We start from the raw sequence: 24,680 nt of genomic DNA, 5'->3' as shown, positions 1-24,680 counted from the left end.
TTCTCGCACGGCGACCTTAACATTTTTTCCACGCTCTTAAAAGAATTTTCAGAATATCACGCCCAACTGCAAAGTATGATGCTTATTAAAGCAACATCTTGTATGGTGAATAGAAAGAAGCAAAAAAAGTCAAATCATCCCTGATCATGAAATCAAAATATAGGCGCCGGAAGTGGGGTAGAAGGGGGGAGGGGGCAGTTGCCCCCTCCCCCCACCAAAAACGTGGGGGGGGGGGGCAAAATGCATTTCTGCCCTCCCCCTTAAAAAAAGCAGTAAAGAAGTAAAGATGGTTTTTATTTTTAACCTAAAAGAACATAACAATTAAAAGAACCTGAATTAAATAACATATAAAATTCCATTCAAAGAAAAGGAAAGTTTAGCAGGAATTATATTTCCTAAACATTGAGCATGTCAACTATATTTATCAATGGAGGTTTTTATAATAGCGATACGCGCACATCGTGGACATATTGTGAGAGAATGAGAAAGCGTGTGTGTTTTTTGTTATAGGGGTGAGGAAGACATGAGCCCCTGAACGCTGGCGTACTGATGGGGGTGGTTATTTCTTTTTCGATACCAGTGATTTACAAATGTCGCTGAAATAACATGATTTTCCGGTATATTTTCTCAATTATTTTGTAAGTCATACCTTTTCATGCGTTTGTTGGAAATTAGATATTCCCAAATTTACAGTCGGGCGAAAAATATGCTTTTTTTTATAAGCCTTTATGTCATGGCCTGCAAAACGGCTGGGCTCGGGGATTTTTTGAAAAAGTATGTCAGAGAGAAAAAGAAAGAAAGAGAGAAGAAAAAAATAAGTGACCTGCCAATGTCACAAATGAGGTATCAAAATATGCTTATCTGACCGTAATTAAATGCCTAAAGCCCCTGAGCTTACGGGAGCTCTGCCCCCTAGACCCCACCAATGGCCCTAAGGCGGTCCCCTGGATGCTCATCTAACCGTAATTACATACCTAAAAACCCCGAGCTCCCGGGGTCTCTGCCCGCTGGACCCCACAAAGGGCCCTAAGGTGGGGCCCTGTGTGCTCATCTGACCGTAATTAAATACCTAAAAACCCTGAGCTTCCGGGGGCTCTGCCCCCTGGACCGCACCAAGGGCCCTAATTAAAGGCGGCCCCTGGATGCTCATCTGACCGTAGTTAAATATTAAAACATATGAGCTTCCGGGGGCTGTGCCCTTGACTCTCCGCCAATTAGTGACCTGCCAGTGTCACAAATATCAGGTATCTACATGTGCTTATCTGACCGTAATTTAATGCCTAAAAACTCTGATCTTCCAGGGGCTCATGCCCTGGACCCTACGCCAACTCACGCTCTACCTGATCGTTAATACTCCACTTTGAAAAACGTTCCGCGGGGCCTGCATGTAACGTGTAAGAGTGGTGGTGATGCAGATTTTTCTTCTGCCCCCCCCTCCTAACGTGTTTGCTCATTGCGTCACTGCCCTTGGAAGGTAAGCCCCTTTGAATTATTGCCCCCCCCCCCATCCAAAACTCCTTCCGGTGCGCCTGAATTACAATGTAGATTCATAATACTGTACCAATGTCTACAAAATTGTACATTTTCGCTTTCAGATTTCCCTTTATTTCTGCAGAAAGTGCCTTTTTTTCTTGGTGCCCCCCCCCCTCCACTTTGGAAGTCAACCCGCCACCCCCTGGCTTCAGTAATATGTTTCCATGCACTATTCGCTTGCATCTGTTTTACACCCTATCACACTCATACTGCGACTCAAATACTAGTTAGTCGCGGATGTAGGTCTTGTTTTGCACATCCATAAGAGTCATTTATCGACGCACAACTTTTGTATGAGTGACTAGCGCGTATCTTAAGACAGCATGCCAATGTGACATCGTACATACCGTGACTGCAAAACGAACTAAAACTCTAAACATTCCTTTAAAGGTAAAGACCAGTATTGGAAACGCTCCAATTTCAAAAAATGAAACGGAAGCTCTCATTACCAATCATGTGAAAGAATATGTTTTGACTGATACATGATGATACAAAATTTGCCGGGAAACCGCTTACTAATTCATATATTTGGTAAATTTGTTTCTCTCATGGACTGTGAGAGATATAGGGTAGTCCCATATACATCTTTTTGTGTATAGTGCTTGTAACTTTACCAAGAATGGGCCAAATTTCTTATCATTTTGATGATTCCAGAACCTTGCAGATGCTAGATGCTAGATGATCAACCTTTTCTGATCGACTCCACAACGTTTCTTTCACAATGCAATCGCATGACCATAACTGGTCTTTACCTTTAAATGGCGCATGCACATGTTTCCTTCTCTGGCTTGATTAGGCCTAGATTATGACCCAATTGAAATGACGACTCGTGTGCGCTATTCAAACCGGGGACACGCTTTAGTATGCCACATACCCCCGATAGTTCAAAGTATTGTTACGCTATTCATTTTACCTTCAATTTTTGTCCCTTGGATCCTTTTATAGCGCTTTAAACATCGAACCATTTGTTGATGCAGACATAATTATATGTCATCAAAATGACGCTGAAGGGCGTCATTGGTCAATGAACTCTTACACAGCTAATATAATCGAGAACTCACATGTTTTATCATTGTCTTTTAGGTGTTTCAACGACTATGACCCCCGGGCAGCCAAACGAGGGAACCACTACCCCTCAGACAACTACCTTCAGGGCTACAACACCCGTTTCATCTACACCATCTGCAGTAGTTCCCATACAGCAGAATGTAACGAATGTTACAACGGGTGAGCTTCTCCGCCGCTCCTACGCCATCACAGACCGGGGAATGGTGCAGATGTTCCGTGGGTGGGTCGATGTACAGGGCCAGGGCGCCCCTAACGATTTCTGCAGGTAAGTCATCATCAGTGATCATCAATTGTCTCTCCCCTTTTAATTATATTAGCCGGTTGCATTACATGGTTTCTAAAAATAGACTGGCTTTGTAAATCCAGATCTAATTGAATCCAAACATATTGATTAACAATTTTTTTTTGTATATGAGTTTGATAAAAGATCTACATGATTGTTTTAAGCTTTCGATATCAGCATTGCATAAAATGACGCTCACGTGATTAACTACTGTACACCATTACTCCTCAGTAATATCTTCCTCATTGATACTCAGGTATGCGTAGAAGTGGGCAACAATTTCTGGTACACGACTCCATGTAGGGTGTTGTGTACTTCGGTTATTAAACTTAAATCATTTAGGGTCGTGTGCAAAAAGTTGTTTTTACTTAATCTTCTTGTATAGGGTCGTGCGCACCGATGGAAAGCCATTTCTTTCATGTCTTCTCGCTGGATCTGAAGAAGATGATTTACTCGCCTTTACTTCACCCAACCCCTCCGTAGAATGGTTTGATCCAGGTTATTCCAATACATGGTACATGAAGGATGAGGATAATAATGGGCGAGACGACTATTGCAGGTAGGTTTTATATTCTTATTCGTATCTCTTCTCTTCATTTATTGTCTGGATTACAACATTTGCATTATATTAATATTTTTACTATCCAACATCGAAAAGTTTCTGATATCACTGGACAGATATAAAAATGAGAAGAGTTTGTTGTGACATAATGATCAAGTGATTGTTGAACTTTCATTAAATGACATTATTCATTATCTCCAATATTTATCAAAAGGTTCACTTCTTCTTTTTGATGAGTTTTTTCCAAGAACATCTTAATTACCTAGAAGACACTGTCGAACTCTCAAAGACCGGTACAATGCTCTTAATAGGCCTACAGAGGTCGATCCCTTTAAGGGCTTATATCTAAAACAATGATGTCCATCACAAGCGGGTACTAAATGGAGATTGAATAGGAAATAACACCAGCTACCATTATTATCAATCTTTTTTTCTTTACAGATGTATTGGTAGTGTGCGCTCTACATTGGTTGTCTGTATGAAAGCTGGAGCAAATGGATTTGAGGGACCTGGCAGTGATTTCTTACCTCCTAACTCCCCTGAGGAATGTCTCTTCCACCAAGCCGATCCTTTCTTTGGCTTCTAATCGTCTCATCATCCAATGTTAACGTTGCTCTTTATACTCTAGCTACCAGGGAAACTTCTTCTACAACGTTTGTTACCATACGTTAGCTCACAAGTGTTTGGCTGTTTGTATATTGATCTGATAACGAACCGGAAATTGCAAGCATTAAGTGTGATAAAGAATGAGAACGACTGCCCTATGTGAAAGCACTTTACGAGTTCATCTTCTTTACTTCTTATTAATGTAATCAAATATACAGTTAAATGAATAAATTGGTACAAATATTTAATATTTTGTAGACAATGTTGGAAGATTCGATACCACTAAAAAGACTGTCGGTTCTCCATTTAAACTTGTATGAGTGTCGTTAATGTAGATTTTTTGTTGTTGATAATGTTGATAATAGTCTAAAACCTAAATGTAAAAAACCAATAGTATCCAATGTATGCCTATGTACTTTGTTTCTTGAATGGAAAAGGGAAACTTTTTACCTACCTCTAAAGAGAGAAAAGAACGAAACTGTATTGGTGATATTATATTATATCAGCATACAATGATCCTTAAATAGACCCCAAACCAAGTAAATACGACATTGCACCGATTCCTGCTGTGAACTATCACCATTATAGTAATGTGTTTCAATACCGTTTGTCCATCTGGATGACCTTTTTACAGTAAACATACATGTGAATCATTTTCAAAAGTGATTGCAGGTTTATATAGAATGAAGCTTTATCCTTCTCCAAACTAAAAGGCTCGATTTTCGTATCTTTTTCTAAAGATGTGTAAATAGATAACAATGAACGTTCATGTACGCTAGCTGTATTATCATGTGACTAATAAAGAGATAGCGCAGACTGGTAATAACGCAATACAGAAATTGCGACTTCTTTCTATGTATTGCGTCACTCAACTTGTATTAAAGTTCATGTACGTGTATGTCATGCTTGTGCCATCGAAGGGTAGTTGAATGTGTTCTCAGCTCAGTGACATCAAAGAGAGAGATAGAACAAAACAAGGAAGATCGAGGGAGGGTGGATGGGGGAGAGAGGGAAAAACAGAGACGGAAATATTAATCCAATGAAGAGAAAGACAAAGGAGACGAGGAAAGTGTGTATGAAAGAGTTACATGTGAAATGAGAGGAGTATTAGAGACGGGAATACAGTGGAACCTCGTTATAACGAGGTCCTTAGGACCCAGTGGCGGATCCAGGGGGGGGGCTGGTGGTCCAGGCCCTTCCTGTGGCGACTGAGCGACTTTTCGGCCGGCGGGATTTTCAAATTTTCGGGAGCAAAAAAAAAATTGTGCTCACTACCCCCCCCCCCCCCCCCCCCCCCCCTCCCTTCCTCCCGCCCGCTGTAGCCACAGGGTGAAAATATAAAAGATACATGATTCTATTTCATGTTCGGATCCTTGGGATTATGAACCTCAATTAATTTTCAGAATATTGAATTCTATTTCATTTTCGGAAATACGAACCTTCGCAATAATGAACTTTCGGAGTAACGAAGCTTCGGAATTACAAACACTCGGAGTAACGAAGTTCCGGATTTTTCCACGTCTTTGTATGACGTTAAAAATTGCTTTACCCTGAATTAAATCGAATGCTGATATCAAAAATCGGAATGCCATTAACTGGAATAATTTTGCCGATTAATTAGTTCGGATGTTCATGAATCAATGTTTGCGTCTCCAATTGGATTCCTATGCACGGACCTTAAATATGAAAGACCGACATCAATCTACAATGCACCTTGATCGAATTGAGGGCCAAAAATAAGAAATTGGGCGGGAAAACCATGTTTGAATATTTCTTACGATTATTCCAATCCTCCTTGCTTTCTCTTTTAAGTCATCCAATCTTTTTCTCATTTTCAAAAAGATTTTTTTTTCTTCATCACATCAATTAATCTATTCCGTCTTCTCCAGACTTCTGCTACCTCCTTCTGCTTCTTATGCCATTCTCTTTTTCTCTTCTCCGTCTGTTAATTTCATCTGTCATGTCAGTGATCTCGTTTTCATTTGCCTTATTTAAGTTACGGCCCCTACGTTGTACAATTGTGTACCTCTACATCTCTCTTTTGATCCCAAATACTACCTTTCATTCTCTTTAAATGAACAGTTATTTTAACAAGCTTATATAAATTGATAGAAGCATTACAGTAACACATCATCTGTATTCAATCATATTCAACAAAAAATCGTAAAGGTAAACATTACATCAACATCATTAACGTAAAGACTATGAAAAAGAAAACAACTACGCAAGTAATAAAGTAAACTTGGTATAAATAGTCAGAAAACGAAGACAACACATTTTAATTAATTGATAGTTCACGGGCTCATATCTAAACAGTCATATATATATATTTGATATAAAATGAAGCATTTATATAACAAATTCACCATTAAAGTATACAGAGTTATGCACGGAAAACATATTTACATCGAATGCAACGAAATATACAAGGAGAATCCGTCAAGGAACAAGGAATCATTGCCGACCTATGAACTGAAATGTTATTGAAACAGTTGTATATGATATTGAGCATATTACCTTTACAGCAAAAAAGGCTTGATCAGATGTGGAACGTTTTTTGTAACGTGTAAATAAATAACAACTGCGCAACAAAGGACTTGCGCGTATTCACTGAGCTCTGTATTTTCAAGTATACAACTGCTACGTCATCATAATAAGCGCCCAGGTTTTGCCCTGTTGAAGTGTTGCGTTTTTCTGAAAATGTCTGTCTTGATTATACGCACAATAGTTTACAGATATCCAAGAAACAATGTACCGAATTATGGACACACATCCAATTTTGTTAAAAGCCTACAGATGTCGGAAAATATATTTGCAACACGAGAATCAACACAAACTTTGCAGACTCTTGCAGAAGAATGCAAATCAGTAGCGATCAACATGTTTACTACGTATATAAATTAAAGATATGGTGCAGAACCCTGAAAGGAAATATTTCAAAAGATGGATATGGTATGGAGCGAAGAATATTACATTAAAGGCTTCGCTTAGTTATGGGCGCCTTATTCTCTGTCACAGCTAATTCACGATGGAAATTCAAAATCATAGTTTTGTGAAGACATTTGTATTCTGTAAAATTCTATATTCAAAATCAATCAAATACAAAATATAGGAGAAACAAATGATTGAAATTGTGCAGTGCTCTGAATCGAAAGGTGTTAAAGATGGAAATGATATAATAGAAACAATACGTGGAAATGTGCAGACTTATGCACACAAATCCATTCTCAGTATGATAATACATGAAAAATATACGCAATATGACATTCACCATTATCATGTGTTAAAGATGGAAATGATATAATAGAAACAATACGAGGAAATGTGCAGACTTATGCACACAAATCCATTCTCAGTATGATAATACATGAAAAATATACGCAATATGACATTCACCATTATCATGTGTAAAATTGTGGATACAAATCCAATCTCAGTATGATAATACATGAAATATATATATCCATTGTACATTTACCATTAAAATGTGCAGACTTATGCACGAAAATCCAATCTCGGTATGATATTACATGACATATATATGCAATGGACGTTGACCATTATAATGTGCAGACTTATGCACGAAAATCCAATCTCAGTATGATAATACATGAAATATATATGCAATGGACGTTGACCATTATAATGTGCAGACTTATGCACGAAAATCCAATCTCATTATGATAAAACATGAAATATATATATCCATTGTACATTCACCAGTATAATGTGCAGACTTAGGCACGAAAATCCAGTCTCAGTATGATATCACATGACATATAAATGCAATTGACATTCACCATTATAATGTGCAGACTTATGCACGAAAATCCAACATCAGTGTGATAATACATGTAATATATATATATATCCATTGTAAATTCACCATTATAATGTGCAGACTTATGCACGAAAATTCAGTCTCAGTATGATATTACATGACATATATATGCAATTGACATTCGCCATTATAATGTGCAGACTTATGCACGAAAATCCAATCTCAGTGTGATAATACATGTCATATATATGCAATGGACATTCACCATTATAATGTGCAGACTTATGCACGAAAATCCAATCTCAGTGTGATATTACATGACATATATATGCAATGGACGTTGACCATTATAATGTGCAGACTTATGCACGAAAATCCAATCTCAGTATGATAATACATGAAATATATAAGCAATGGATGTTGACCATTATAATGTGCAGACTTATGCACGAAAATCCAATCTCATTATGATAAAACATGAAATATATATATCCATTGTACATTCACCAGTATAATGTGCAGACTTATGCACGAAAATCCAGTCTCAGTATGATATTACATGACATATAAATGCAATTGACATTCGCCATTATAATACTTGATGAAGTAATCCCTGAAGCAGCTTTTCCAAGCTATACTGGGATGGGATGTGTTGTGACAGCAGGTGCAGGTGCAAACAACAAAAGGGTGTATAATTTCTTTATACAGTAAAACAGTGACGTGCGAGTAAAAAATCATGCTGCTATATGGTTTACAGCATTCTGGAACCTACAGGAGGTTCCAACCCTCTGATGACAGGGAGGGCGATCATCTGGAAAGCAGCAACTGTTGGGGTAGTAACTGCTGTGGCTGGTAGTTGATTCCAGATGCGAATGGTGCGGGGGTAAAATGAGTACTTGTAGGAGTCTATTGTTGCCACAGGAACAGAGAGCTTGAGTGTGTGGTCTCTTCTGCTGATGTATGTAGCTTTAGTTATGAGGTGAGGAAGACAAATGTTGACTAGCTGGTGGTGTATTTTAAAGAGCATGGTGCTTTGTGCTAGAAGACGACGTGTGTGCAGTTTATCCCATCCCAGCTGGGAAACAAGCCCTGTAGCCGACGTGGATCTTCGGTAGTCGCGGAAGACAAAACGAGCAGCTGTTTTCTGTACTCTTTCCAGACCTTCGGCAGCACCAGAAGTGTGGGGGTTCCAGGCTTCAGCGCCATACTCTAGCTGCGGTCGAACCAGGGCTGTGTACGCTCTTGACTTCACATCCTTGGTGCATGGTGACAGGGTTCTCCGCAGCAACCCAAGGGTTTTGTTGGCCTTGTTCAGTAGGAGTTGGCAATGTGCAGACTTATGCACGAAAATCCAATCTCGGTATGATAATACATGTAATATATATGCAATGGACATTCACCATTATAATGTGCAGACTTATGCACGAAAATCCAATCTCAGTGTGATAATACATGTAATATATATTCATTGTACATTCACCATTATAATGTGCAGACTTATTCACACAAATCCAATCTCAGTGTGATAATACATGTAATATATATGCAATGGACATTGACCATTATAATGTGCAGACTTATGCACGAAAATCCAATCTCAATATGATAATACATGTATTATATGCAATGGACATTGACCATTATAATGTGCAGACTTATGCACGAAAATCCAATTTCAGTATGATATTACATGAAATATATATATCCATTGTACATTCACCATTATAATGTGCAGACTTATGCACGAAAATCGAATTTCAGTATGATATTACATGAAATATATATCCATTGTACATTCACCATTATAATGTGCAGACTTATGCACGAAAATCCAATCTCAGTATGATATTACATGACATATATATGCAATTGACATTCACCATTATAATGTGCAGACTTATGCACGAAAATCCAATCTCAGTATAAGAATACATGAAATATATTTATATCCATTGTACATTCCCTATATAATGTGCAGACTTATGCACACAAATCAAATCTCAGTATGATAATACATGAAATATATATATTCATTGTACATTTATCATTAAAATGTGAAGACTTATCCACGAAAATCCAATCTCGGTATGATATTACATGACATATATATATCCATTGTACATTCACCATTATAATGTGCAGACTTATGCACGAAAATCCAATCTCAGTATAATAATACATGAAATATATATATATCCATTGTACATTCCCTATATAATGTGCAGACTTATGCACACAAATCAAATCTCAGTATGATAATACATGAAATATATATATATATATCCATTGTACATTGATCATTAAAATGTGAAGACTTATGCACGAAAATCCAATCTCAGTATGATAATCCATGACATATATATGCAATGGACGTTGACCATTATAATGTGCAGACTTATGCACGGAAATCCAATCTCAGTATGATATTACATGACATATATATGCAATGGACGTTGACCATTATAATGTGCAGACTTATGCACGAAAATCCAATCTCAGTATGATATTATATGACATATAAATGCAATTGACATTCACCATTATAATGTGCAGACTTATGCACGAAAATCCAATCTCAGTATGATATTACATGACATATAAATGCAATGGACATTCACCATTATAATGTGCAGACTTATGCACGAAAATCCAATCTCAGTAGGATAAAACATGGAATATATATATATATATATCCATTGTAAATTCACTCTTATAATGTGCAGACTTATGCACGAAAATCCAGTCTCAGTATGATATTACATGACATATATATGCAATTGACATTCGCCATTATAATGTGCAGACTTATGCACGAAAATCCAATCTCAGTGTGATAATACATGTAATATATAAGCAATGGACATTCACCATTATAATGTGCAGACTTATGCACGAAAATCCAATCTCAGTATGATAATACATGTATTATATGCAATGGACGTTGACCATTTTAATGTGCAGACTTATGCACACAAATCAAATCTCAGTATGATAATACATGAAATATATATATTCATTGTACATTCACCATTATAATGTGCAGACTTATGCACGAAAATCCAATCTCAGTACGATATTACATGACATATATATATGCAATTGACATTCACTATTATAATGTTCAAACTTATGCACGAAGATCCAATCTTAGTATGATAATGCATTAAATATATATATCCATTGTACATTCACCATTATAATGTGCAGACTTATGCACGAAAATACAATCTCAGTATGATATTACAAGAAATATATATATCCATTGTACATTCACCATTATAATGTGCAGACTTATGCACAAGAGTTAAATTTCAGTATTATAATACATGAAATATATAAACATTGGAAAGTAAACATTCTTGTCTGCAGATGTATGCACATAAATCCAATCTCATAGAAATGCATTTGACATTCGCTTATATCATATGCAGACTTATGCATAACAAAATCCAATCCCAGTATGATATTACGTGAAATATATATAAACATAGGAAATTAAACAGTCTGGTATGCAGACTTATGCACACGAATCCCATCTTAGCATGAAAATACATAAATTATAAATTTATTTGACATTTACCATTATAATATGCAGACTTATGCACACTTATCTGATCTCTGTAAGATATTACATGAACAATATATGCATTTGACATTCGCCATTATAATGTGCGGACTTATGAATAAAAATCCAATCTCAGTATAATATAACATGAAATATAGCCTATATAAACATTAAACATCAAAGATACTATGTCCCTTTTGCAGCCAACATCAAATTCTGTAGAACTTTGCAGGACTATGAATATGTCATGTACGTCCTATCTCCGAAATTTAAACATTAGCAGTGTCCTAATATTCAAATTATGCAAGGAAACCCGTTTCCTTGCTAGACTTCACTGTCAGACATTATTGAGTGACTGACTGGCTTTTTTTTCTTCTCTGGTAATAACATACATAACATGAGCTTTAAAGGGTACATGAGCATTTGTCTACAACAATAACCCACTTCTTGTAATGGCCAAAATTAAACTGATTGAATCTTTGGCGCAGCATATAACGTACGACCATTCAATACAATGGTCTGAAAATCAGATTATTACTTTTGGGCCCTAAAGCTCTTAAGTCTATTTGACAACTAATAGTGGTTATTTTTCCACTTCATTTTCAAGCCCCCTTTTTTTAGGGATTTTCTAAATTAGTTTTATCTTTCAAATGCCGTTGGAATTTAACCTTTTCATTTTTGGGGCCTGCAAATGGGACATAATACCTTTAAACATTATGGTATGCAGACATACGAACAAAAATCCAAAATCAGTATGATAATACATGAAATATATATGCAATTAACATACGCCATTATAATGTGCGGACTTATGCACACAGATCCGATCTCAGTATGATATAACATAAAATATATATGCATTTGACATTTACCATTATAATGTGCAGATTTATGCATGAAAATGTTATCTCAGTATGATATTACATGAAATATATATGCATTTAACATTTACCATTATCATGTGCAGACTTATGCACAAAAATCCAATCTCAGTATAATATTACATACAATATATATGCATATGGCATTCACCATTACAATGTGCAGTCTTATGCACGAAAATCCAATATTAGTCTGATATTATATAACAAATATAAACATTTGACATTACAAATTATGGCGTACATGAAATAAATATGCAAATATATATTCACCTTTGTATTGTGCAGACTTATGCACTCATATTTTTTAGCTCAACAGAGAGAGATATATCATATGAAATACATATACATTGAATATTAAACATCGCGTACAGACTTATGCACAGAAATCCACATTAAACATCAAGATATGATTTTTAGGGTATCTATATTAATTGGACGTTTACCATTGTAATGTCCAGACCTATACATACAAATCCAATCTAATCGAGGAGGTATGATATCATATTAATTATACTTAAATAGGGCATTCATCATGACAATGGGCAGACTAATGCAGCAAAAATATATATTCCAAACAGAGAGTTTCATTTGACCGGAAGCACAATTACAATGTGAAGACGTATACACGCAAATATAATCATAACAGTGAGTTATGATATCGTGTATTAACAATGGAAGTTATGTGCAGATTTATGCCCTAAAATCTAAAGTCCATTGAGGTGTGATAATATGAAATATACATTGAATATTCGATATTATTTCATTACTTATGCAACCAAATATAATAATCTGATGACCAAGATAATATATTATACAAGTTCTAAATACATGTACATTGGACATTCCACATGTGCAGACTTTTACACACGACAAATGCGACTGCGTCTTCTTTACGCCTCCGCCCTATATTCAGTATTGGAAATAGATGAAAATATTAATGACATATCACAATGAAAACAAAGAGTCTATAATTTAATGCAATCTTACGACGGAGATCTTGACCTACTAGTCCCAAAATTTAATTAAATTATCTTATTTTTGTCTGGTAAAAATATTGATAGATTATGTTCTACTATTAATACGCAACTTTAAAAAATTGATACATGGTTTAAAGCAAATAAATTAAAATTGAATGCACAAAAAAACATGCTGTATGTTATTTCTACCAAAAAACCAAAATATTAATACATCGGGATAAAAAATAAGTATCAACCAACAAATAATATCGATAGTAAATTTTACAAATTTTTCAGGAGTAAGAATTGACAACAAACTGACTTGGAAAGAATACGTACACTATGTATCATGTAAAATATCTAAAGCTATTTGTGCAAGGAACAGAATTGAACAAATTGTACCTTTTAATATCCTTCTTAATCTTTATAATACCATGATTCTACCCTATGTTATCTACTGTAATATAGTGTAGGGAGATTGTGCCAAAACCCATTTAAATCGAATTTTAATTCTTCAGAAACGGTCAATACGAATTATGTTTAACTTCCTTCTCTCACACTGCTCCTATATTTAAAAAACATAGTATTTTAACAATTTATGATATACATAAGCAACAGATTGGCATCTTTATGTTTTCTTACTCTAAAAATATACTTCCAAAGTTTCTAGATGATTGTTTTATTTGTAACAGAAATGTGACTAATTATGAAACTCATCAATCAAATCTTTTTCACCTGCTAATGTTTACTTATGATTTCTCAAGAACAACAATTATTTATGCCGGACCAAAATAATGGAACAGTTTGCCCCAAGAACTTCATATATGCTCAACAGTTACAATTTTCAAAAGAAAGCTCAAGAAATATCTCGTAAATGAATTTTGTATAACTAGGATTATTTGTTTACATGAATGCTTTTCCTTTCCTTTTTCTGTTGTTGTAATGGATTTGTCTGGTTTAATTCAGTATATTGATACTTTGTGTTATTTTAATCTCTGTATTTCTATCTCGTTTTTAGTACATTCAAGAAACTTTTTATGTAAACTTTATTATCTTTGGGAAAAACCTTGATAGGCCATTGGCCTTTGTTTTTCACCACCACATTATGATTTAAATTGAAGATGTTTCATTTTAACGTTTTTTAATGTATATATATGCATATAAATTGTACTTGTGTTTTTTTTAAATCAGATGTGGAAACAAAACTTGAACTTGAACTCCTATAGAACTACTGTCAACATGTTTAGATATTGCAATAGCAATGCTAAAATCCTTTACTTTTAGAAATTGACCTCTGTCACCTTCGACCTACCAATCTTAGATATAATGATACTGTCAGATCATCTTTCTATATTTATCGCCAATTTTGAGCCTCATATCTCTAGTGGTTCTAGATAACGAGGCAAATAGTTGGAATTTCAGAAGTTGACCTCAGTGACCTTTGACCTACTAACCCAAAATCTTATCAGATCGTCTACCTATGTTGATACATATTATCATTAACTTTGAAGTTCTTAACGTAAGTGGTTCTTGAGATATCGCGATAGGAGGAAGCGGGACGGGCGGTCGACGGACAACCCTCAAATATAAATCCTACTGCACCACCTTCGGTCGGCGGATGCATCAATAATGATATTGCAATTCATGCATGACCACCTTCTCAAAATAATTCACAACATATTTCATTTTCAAAGAATACTCCATTGGCATTCATACATGGCTACCTCATTACATCATTATATAAATATCTTAAAGAAGCCCTATGGGGTAGAGATTGTGTTCACCTACATTCATACCAACAGGGTTTTTTATTCTAGTTTTGGGGTCTAATACATAACTTTTCCCTCGCAAAACATGATATTCTCTTATATATATACGTATACACTGTATAAAAGGAGATCACGATAGCGGGTGCGTTTGTTGGCCAACCATATTCCCCACTTGGCTTACCTTTTTTTATTGTTGTTAATTACAGTGAAAAAATTAAACCCCCAAGTTCGGCTTCTCTCAAAACATCATGTAAGTCAGCCACACTACGAGTTGATCTATCCCTCCATTTCGCAATGCATTCCCTTGTTGCCTTCTCATAGTCGCTGTTATACTTAACCACAATGTTCCTGGCCTGGTTTTGCTCGATTCCAAGCTTTTCGCTAAACGTTTCGTAGGCGTAGCTTGGAATGTATCCTGCCAACGTATTTACCATTGCGTCGCTCACTTCCCTGTTTAGATATAAAAAAATATATACAGACAGAGGTGAAAAAAGGTTCAGATGTCGGAATGTCAGAGTTAAAGTATCAGAGTAAAAGTGTGAGAGGTAAGAATGATAGAGGTAGGTACTCTACATAATCAATTGACATGGTCACATTTACTTTTACCTTTCCTTTTCCTCGATCATTTAGATCAACTTATTCAGCTTCATGAATGCCATAAAGCAGTTATAAGATATACATAATGAGTGGCTTGATAATATATTTCGATGCCTGAGAAGGGGGGTCTAGGGGCTTTTAGCTATTCCAAACTGGAGTGACCAAGATGATTTCATCTCCGCCTCGCCCTTTTAAAAAATGTTGGACCTTATTACGCTAATGGCAGTTGTTTGGAAGAGGTATAATCATTATTATATACCAATTCCAACGTGTTTCACATATACATAAGTATGGTACCAGATCATCTGAAAAAATCTATATTCCTAAACACCATAAACGTATTTCTCAAAATAATATCCGTTTCACCGGTCCTAAGCTTTGGAACGATTTACCTGAACCATGAGGAAATATGTTAAACAATGTATCATTTTAAATTACAATACATTAGTATTATCCCTATACCCAATTAGGTTGACGAGTGTGTATTTATATTGTATAAGGGATGTGTATGGGTGTATAAGTATATATATATATATATATATGTGTGTGTGTGTTGTATGCATGTGTATAATTATGTAAACATACATGTATGTATGTATAGGCCTATGTTGTATAAATGCATGTACTTGTAACGAAGTAAATATATATGTATATATATATATATATATGTATATATATATATAAATATTTAATATATATATAAATATTTCAACACTATACTCTTCACCTATATCTTGCCATTATGTTGTTTATGCATGCCATACACTCCATTGATACTATGTTGCAGTCCTCTTCTTTTCCTCTCTTCTTTTCTCTTTCTCCAAGCTCTCTATCCTCCTCTCCTCTTTGCCTATCCCTTTCTTCCTTTCTTCCTTTCTCCCATTTATAATGTATAATTGTATTTATGTATTCGGGCGTACCCACTACAAGCTATACTTTTCGGGTTTCGCGCCTTGTTCCTTGTAATATAAGTTCTTTAATTATATTTATGTTCCTACTTATACATTTTATTGTTTGGAAGAAAATAAATGTTCATTTGAATTGAATTAAATACTCGTATGAATTTCGTTTCATTTATAAAGAACGTCAGCGACCTGTGCTTTTCTCAGCAACATGATATTCCGTTCCATAAATTTGTTTTATTTCATGTTACGAAACTCATCCCTTTCATTATTGGATGAGATCATTATTTGCTTTCCATCACAATATATATTGAGTATAGAGCAGAGTGATGGTGGAAGAAAGTTGTTATTGAAAGTTAAAATGTGAACTTTTTTTATTGACAATGGTAAATGTATGTGCATCAACTAAGAAAAAGCAAAGAGAACGTTTTTTTTTTTAAGTAATAATATATTTTATAAGGATAGCAACTTCAGTTATGAAACTGTTCTTCCAAGGGGCCCTGCATAACATGATATGTTATTACTACCCTTCTCCAATCTAATATGCTGAGCGCCAAGCTAGAAGTCTTTGGTATGACTCGGCCGGAGTTCGAACCCACGACCTCCCGTTCATGAGGCGGGCCCTCTAACCACTGAGCCACCATGCCCGGTTTCGCCCGGTTTCGCACAGTCTCTCCCCGCACTCACATCTTTTCTCGCGCATAAAAAAAGCCCATGAAAAAATCTCAACTCCTTGTCAAACAACTCCTAAACATCAGCATTCGATGCCATTGGTGAAGTTTGTATTTGAGTGGTCATATCATATCATGCAAGTCCACTTTAAATCACAATGTACAAGCAAGACCTTTTTAATATTAAACCATATATCGGTTTCAATGTTCTTACTTTCATTCTTTTCTCTTTTCAACAACATACATGCATGTATGGACTATGAAGTTCTACTTTATTAGCCTCTTCAATAAATAAAACCCCATCTGCTTGAGATGCGACTGGGAATCAAAACCTTGGTATAATTATAATCCTCATAACCTGAAGTTATAATAACAAACAAACAACTGTAAATAAAAAGCCTGATGTGTCATTGGTGTGTATGTGCGTGTGGGAGTGTGCGTGCGTGTGTGTGTGTGGACCACAAAGCAACCATCCTCTTACGGATGTTCTTTCGTTCATCAGATTGTCATCGTTTCACTGGGGGAAAATGTGTTTATGAGTCATGGGTAAATTTGTTTTTAAATAAATTAATCATTATTTTTTTTCTAGAATGTTTGTTTATAATATGGTGCTAGAAATGATATAATACGTTCCCAGAAAAGAAAAAAACATGGCTCAGAAGCAGCCTATGCTTTGTTAATGAAATTGGAAAAAAGGGAATGTTACAAATGCATATTAGCATAAATGCTTAGTCGTATTGTTATAATTTCCATAAGCAGCTCTACATTCATTTAGGTAGAAGTATTCTGATAATTTCATTTTTAAAGCTTGATTTGTCATAGGAGATTTAGTCAATTATATTTCAATTCTCTTTATGTTTTGGTATATACTCTTTTCTAAGCTCTCAAGGCCTTTAGAGCGTTCATCCTTCAGGTGTTTTATCAAATGCTTCCTCTCTTCGAATGTTTGAAGCCTTGTAAAGCAATATTTTTTAATTGTATTGATTTATCTATATATTACATGTTATTATCATCATATTGATCTATTTATTTTCTTTTTTTAATTATATTGTCATCATTACCATGAGTATTCATTTACTTCATTATTTTCTCCTTTTTGGGGGTGGGGCTGAACGTAATCTAAAGGCCAAATTTTACATATTGGTGTGATTTTGCGTTTTTATACTGAGTTATCAACAATGTTAAGTATACGTGTGAAAATGGACGATCCAATTTCTTCAAATTCGGAAAATATTATTCTATTCTATACTTGTTTCCCCTTTTTGTTTCTTAAGGGGGATATAATCATACACCTTTCAATACAAGTCTGAATTGTAGCCATATTAGTTGTTGATAAAGACAGTGCAAAATCGTTGTATCAGAACGCAAACATATCTCGTTTGTACACTTTTGATCTACGCTTGCTATAGTTTATATCTAAGAACATTTTACGGAAGGAATATTATTTCCTAAGTTTTATCCTATCCTATCAATGACATCTTGATCAAGAATGATCAAAAAGCCATTATTTAGCCATTTAGCCATTAGGAAGGAATTCTAACCTGGCTATAGCAGTAGAAACATCTCCGGTTTCTGCTAATGCATCTTGAACAGGAGTAGCGGCTGAAGTAGATGGCGACGGTCTCGGGCTTGTGGAAACGGTGTCTCCTAGTGATGTCTCGGTTATTTCTGATTGTAAGAAAAGGAAATTTTGTTGACTTCGTAAAAATATTTATTCATTATGATCGTGTTATTAGTTGTAAAATCAGGTTGCATTAGACATTTATTTGCGATTTAATCACAAAGCATAATCATGTTTCAAAGAATAAATCTTGTTACCTCATATTGTTATTATTTTGTTGTTATCCGCTAACGATCAACATTGATGTTGGTGACTTCAAGTTTTAATCTAAAATATTTGTAGTGATTAATGTAAGCGAAATCCCTACATCTCACCTAAGCATCTTTCTTAAAATTGGAGGGGGAAGGAAAAGTAAGACATAATATAGATTAAACAAAAAGTACAACGCAAACAGTAGGTGAGTTTTCATCGTAAATCGATCCGGTTCATTGTGTGTGCATGGAGAGTGAAAGGCTAAAGTTATCTTTTTGCGATTACAGATTTTGTCTATGCTGTACATGCAAAACCGCATAATTATCATGATTATGTTATCTATTTCATTTAAAAACTCGCTTTCTAAATACATGTTTTGTGTAAATAATAAGAAAAATCTAAATTAAACAAAAAAGTACAGAACGCACAATAGGCATGCCTTTTCTTAATCTAAAATCGTTAAGTTAATGTCTGCCAATGACACTCATAATATACGTCCATGACAAAGAGTTTACACATCTGTAACAAAAGACGGTGCATGGTTTAAAATTCAAACAATGTGATGAGGAAAACAACTTCCTTAAAAAAAAGTGCCGTTGAAAGTAAATACCGATGGCAATTGCTTTTTTAATAGATAGAGAAGTCAAGATTCCCGCTTCAATCTCATCCGTCAATGACGAGGGACATTTCATTTATTCTATATTCAGGAGGTAACCATTGCAATCAAATGTTATGAAGTTTCAACACCTTTGGTGATACCTTTGAAAGTAAAATATAAACAGGTCCATAAGATGTATCGGTTTTTTCTACATACCCTCAACCTTTCAAGACTAAAGTGTTCGCCGCTGACAGATTAAATGAATGGCCAACATTTGTGGATTTCTCGATCGCTTTGAATCTATTTGATGTAATTTACCTGTTAAGTGCATGGGTACCAAGAGCTCCTTTGTTGTTCTTTGTTCCAAGATGACCTGTAATATCACTTTCTTCTTTTTAGTTGTTCGTGTATCCACTTGGAACATCACTTTTTGCTCTGTCAGATGGCAAATCTCACTTTCCTGTAGAGTCTACAAAAAAATCATATATATATATATATATGTATATCTGCATACGTGTGTGTACATATGTATTCATATATGTGCGTGCGTTTATGTGTGAGGTTGTGTGTTTGTGTGTGTGGGTATTCATTTATGAATATATTATTTAAGAATAACCTAGACATACCCGTCAGACCTAAATGCTACTATTTTATATTGCGAAAATAAATATTGTAACATATTTAAGGGTTGATTCGTATACAGCAAAATTACAATATTTCCATAATAAATTTGTATTTAACAAATCCAATATAAATGGTGCGTGGCAAAAACGTCATTCCTTCACAAGAGAAAACAAAATATTCACTAAAATTGGTCCTTGCTTTTTAACAGAGAAAATCCCTAATACCCTGACAGATTACCGTTGTTTTTTAAGTATTTGAATGACCCACATACTGACTGGCCCTCTTTATCTCTTTTCTAGCTACTTCTAAAATGAATTTGTATCGTAGTTAGATCTCTTCTAAACAAAAAGATGTGGGATATGAAAAAGTTCCAAGAGCCATTTAATTTATCAAAATATATTGTAGATCATTTTGGTAATTTAATTTATGTTATTTCTATTAGTAATATTAGTAATATTGATTTTTCTTGAAGTAATCTTGATTTGTGTACAGCGCTTTGAAGCATTTATGTCACAAGCGATATATATATATTGTTCGTACTATTATTATTATTATTATTATTATTATTATTATTATTATTATTATTATTCTGCATACATTCAAATTTCCATTACTAAAAATAATTTGAGCAAAAAAATGACTATAATTGGGTAGCGTACTGTCCACTGTATTTAAGTTTAAACGTAACCAACTGATTTGGACAATTGAAATGCTAAGTGGTTAGGGCAAAAGAAATTGCAAAAACAGAATGTAACCAACCATAAATTGCCTAACTCTCGAATCGACAAATTATGGTTATCATTATGTGACAAAGTGATAAATATCTCAATTAACTGATGCTCAGAAAAATATCATTCGATTCTATAACTGGACATTTATTGAGTACATATAGGCCTAATTGCGAAGAAGGCATTTTTCCAACTCTATAAACAAAATATATATATATATTGGGCATTAATTGTCTTACTTCCATTAACTCAACCGATACTTAGCATTCCAAATATAAGAAAACGTTGCATAGGTTGATTTAAACTGCTCGTTTGAATGTTACCTTTGCCTTGTCTTTCATGGTGCTTTCTAGGCAAGTAATCTTCAACCCTCCAGAACGCCACCTAACTAAGAATTGCTCTCCCGTGATCGGAGCCATGTATCCAGGCTGCACCTTAAAAGTTAAGAAAAGGTTTTCAATAGTTCAAGTTCAAATGTGTTTCCAATAAAGTGTAAACTATAATTTATATGGAGGGAGAGAGTATGAAGAAAAAAGGAAAAACAATGAAAGGGTATTGACACATGAACATATAAATTCAGAACTACAGAAGTTTAGAATTCAAAAGATTAGAAGAGGATCTAGTGAAAACAAAAATCTGTAAACATCACAAGAGATATTTATATCAACGATCATACAAATATTTAATTAATAATAATGATAATAATATTGAAAATAATAATAATACGTAAAGTGATAGTTATAACAGTAGTCATAATAACAATGATTAGTATTGTTTCTTAAAAAATCCTTTTATTGATCAAACGTGCCCAACAAGGACACGAAATAGCCCAGTAGAGAACTAATTTTTTAGAAGACGCAATGTATTTAAAAGATATATAATAATTGGGTCTTATAAACCCAGGGTAAGTACATCAGTATTGATGCTTCTCTTTCTGCGGGCCCTCCACTAATTATTACATCACCATTGCCAGGTACCCGTTTGCACCTGGATGAAGATTGGAACATGTGGATTAATGTCTTGTCACAGGACCTCAGTGCCTGACTGTGATTCGAACCCCCACCTTTTTGATTGAAAGTTAAGTGAATGGCCAACTTTACCACCATGACACCTCTATGTCATCTGTTTACTCTTGAATCGATGAATACTTACGACCGTCCGTGACTAAAGTAGGGATATTATGAAGGCAAATTAAGAAGATAATGATTAAGGGCAAAGAAGAAGAAAATAAGAGAAATTGAGACGAGAAAACAACCAACCTCTTTTTCAATGTTTGCATTCCTTACATGGACAAACAACACGTGTTCAGCATTTCTCGGAGTTGACACTGGAATGTACGGTGTACAAATAACACGTTTTCCGATGAATACCCATGTGATGATAGCTACAATCCAGAATTCGGAGAAGTGGTTTATGTGGACATCTAGGTCGCGATGTCTTACAGCACATCGTGGGCTACCGTTGGAAGAAGGAATCGCTGTAAAACTTTCAGAAGCTAGTCATGCAAAATATCAAGAAAGAAAATCTAGTAAACGTAGGTTTACCAATACTTTAGCACAACTTTAGAATAAGAAAATGTTATACTTTAATGTCAAAAACTATATGTTCCGCAATAAGCATTTCATTTGTTTTACATTATATCACAGAATGTCAGCATCAATGTATTTTCCTCTCTAAACACTAACCATTAATGATATTTCTACCCTCTTTTCCCCAATCTTAACCAATACTACCTCATATCTTAGGGTTTAAAGGGTTTTTTTGTTTAGGGGGTGGAAGAACAAATTAATTTTTGTTTAATGAATGGGACAGATAGGAGAGAGAGAGAGACAATGAGAAAGACCAGACATTACCACTCTTTCGATAATAAGTGACGACTTTTGCAGCCTCTGGCTTTGTGAATATACCACAATGGGGCATCGTTACTGTCACCGGATTGTCAAAGGTTGCATCGGAGGGCGACATTCTCAAGCCAAAGGAAATAATAGCTTCCGTTTCCTTCAGCACCAACTCAGGTGGAATGTCAAAGATTGGTTCGACGGTGACATCTTTTGCGCTGTAAGCTCCATTTGGTGGAATTCTTACTTCAATACCATGCTTCTCTAGTCGGATCACGTCAGTATCCTCACTCAAATCATCCCTGCATTCAGGATTTTGAACTGGGCTTTCTTCCTGGGGGGCGCTCGGTGAAGAGATTTGGTGAAAAGACTCTGTCATCTGACCCTCGTCATCTGTAGGTTGTGAAGTGTACTCATGCGGTCTGAAATCCGCCGGCTTTGCTCTTTGTCCAGCTTCCATCCATGCGAAAATGGCTCGCTTGGAACGCTCTTTTTCTGTAAATGATTTTGGGTACACTACTCGTAATTATTACTGGATTTGTATAGTGCCTTTTTTCAGAAATAAAATAGTACTTCTGAACAGAATTAGCAACGTTTGAGGTAGTTGGACTTTTTAAACACTGATTTTACAATAAGAATAAATAATAATACATAAAACGTAAAGTTATACATTATAAACTTGCATTTCATTTTTAATTAATAGGGGTCTTAATATCGATTCATTGACATTGTATGAAGGCGAACATGTAAAAATTATTCAATTGCTGCGCTTTGAAATATGATCCATTCTGTAAAAATATTACAGATATAAAGGGGATGCCTACCTTCATCTTCATGATGCTCGTCAATACTCAAAACTCTAAAAATGAAAGACCAAAATTGTAGGAAAATGTTAAGCAATATCCAGGTACAGACAAAAGATACGCTTCATCTATAGCAATCTAAGATTCTATTATTAACACGAGATTCATTTGATCGTCATGTTGACGTTTTATATAACTATCCAGTATTTGCTTTTGAAAATGATATCCAAAAAGGTGTAGAAGTTGTCAACATAAATAAAGTGATTATTACACACAAGTCATATCCCAACCTGGCTGGGGATTTACCCTTGACTAGGCCTCGGCCTTTGCTAATCACTCCACATATACTCAATTATTGTGTTATGTATCGTTCTGTACTGCATGTTTTTATTTCGAACGTAATATTTTGATTTTTTTTCTGCTCTGTTTTACATATTTTACTGTCTTTTTTAGTTTTGTGGTAATAAACAAATTGAATTCATTTTTCGCAATTCTTATTACATGTAATTTAGGGTTAGCCCATTGGAAACAAGGAAAAAGCAGACAATATACCTATGAGCTCTGTCAGGTATGTGTTTAGAAGTTGAGGAGGTTCGTCTACGTGCACGAACTGAACGGGGAATGTATTCGCCATCTGAAATGAACATTAAAGAAGTGAACGTTATTATAAATATCTGTCCGAGACTCAACAAATATATTTAAACTCGACACAAAATACTAAAAATGATCTTGTGTCTCCTTGCAAGAACCTTATAATTAACTCACAAACTACCTTTGAATGCTGAAATGGCATATAATAGCAGGATACGTGAAGCGGGCCCACCTAATGCTTTTGAGAAATACTTCCCAATTGATTAAATTGACTTAAGTATTAATAAACAACTAGGGTATTTACACCCTTTTTACTCTATGTTATTTAAACATTAGAAGAAGAACTTTAGTAGGAGACAGGGCAACTTACAACGTTTCGGAAAGCGAACCTCCTTCTCCTCCTCTAGCAACGTGCTGTAACTGTACGATGATAATAATAATAACATCAACAATACTACTAATACTACTACTACTACTCCTAATAATAATAATAATAAAAATAATAATA

General features: G+C 34.9%; 2 protein-coding genes across 2 annotated transcripts in view; one reads left to right on the top strand and one right to left on the bottom strand.

Annotated features, from left to right (window-relative positions):
- The window catches only part of LOC105437453 (cubilin-like), a 46,411-nt gene extending 41,932 nt beyond the window's left edge, over nt 1–4,479 (top strand). The window contains exons 22-24 of the mRNA XM_030977138.1: nt 2,617–2,866; nt 3,270–3,443; nt 3,888–4,479. Coding sequence (XP_030832998.1) covers nt 2,617–2,866; nt 3,270–3,443; nt 3,888–4,032 — 569 coding nt within the window. The 3' untranslated portion in view covers nt 4,033–4,479. The remainder of the gene's footprint in view (nt 1–2,616; nt 2,867–3,269; nt 3,444–3,887) is intronic.
- A 4,105-nt stretch (nt 4,480–8,584) lies between these two features.
- Nucleotides 8,585–23,634, bottom strand: LOC105444171. The gene is made up of 4 exons (XM_030977127.1): nt 23,603–23,634; nt 22,794–23,273; nt 22,200–22,435; nt 8,585–9,139 (listed from the first exon to the last, which is right to left on the bottom strand). Exons 2-4 carry the CDS (start codon nt 23,236–23,238, stop codon nt 8,585–8,587), a joined length of 1,236 nt encoding a protein of 411 aa, XP_030832987.1. The 5' UTR covers nt 23,239–23,273; nt 23,603–23,634.
- Nucleotides 23,635–24,680: the final 1,046 nt, after the last annotated feature.

Source organism: Strongylocentrotus purpuratus, unplaced genomic scaffold, assembly GCF_000002235.5.
Source record: "Strongylocentrotus purpuratus isolate Spur 01 unplaced genomic scaffold, Spur_5.0 spur5_scaffold_1, whole genome shotgun sequence".
Classification (NCBI taxonomy): domain Eukaryota; kingdom Metazoa; phylum Echinodermata; class Echinoidea; order Camarodonta; family Strongylocentrotidae; genus Strongylocentrotus; species Strongylocentrotus purpuratus.
The sequence above is the reverse complement of the archived record's forward strand: the minus strand, read 5'-3'. Positions and strand labels throughout refer to the sequence as shown.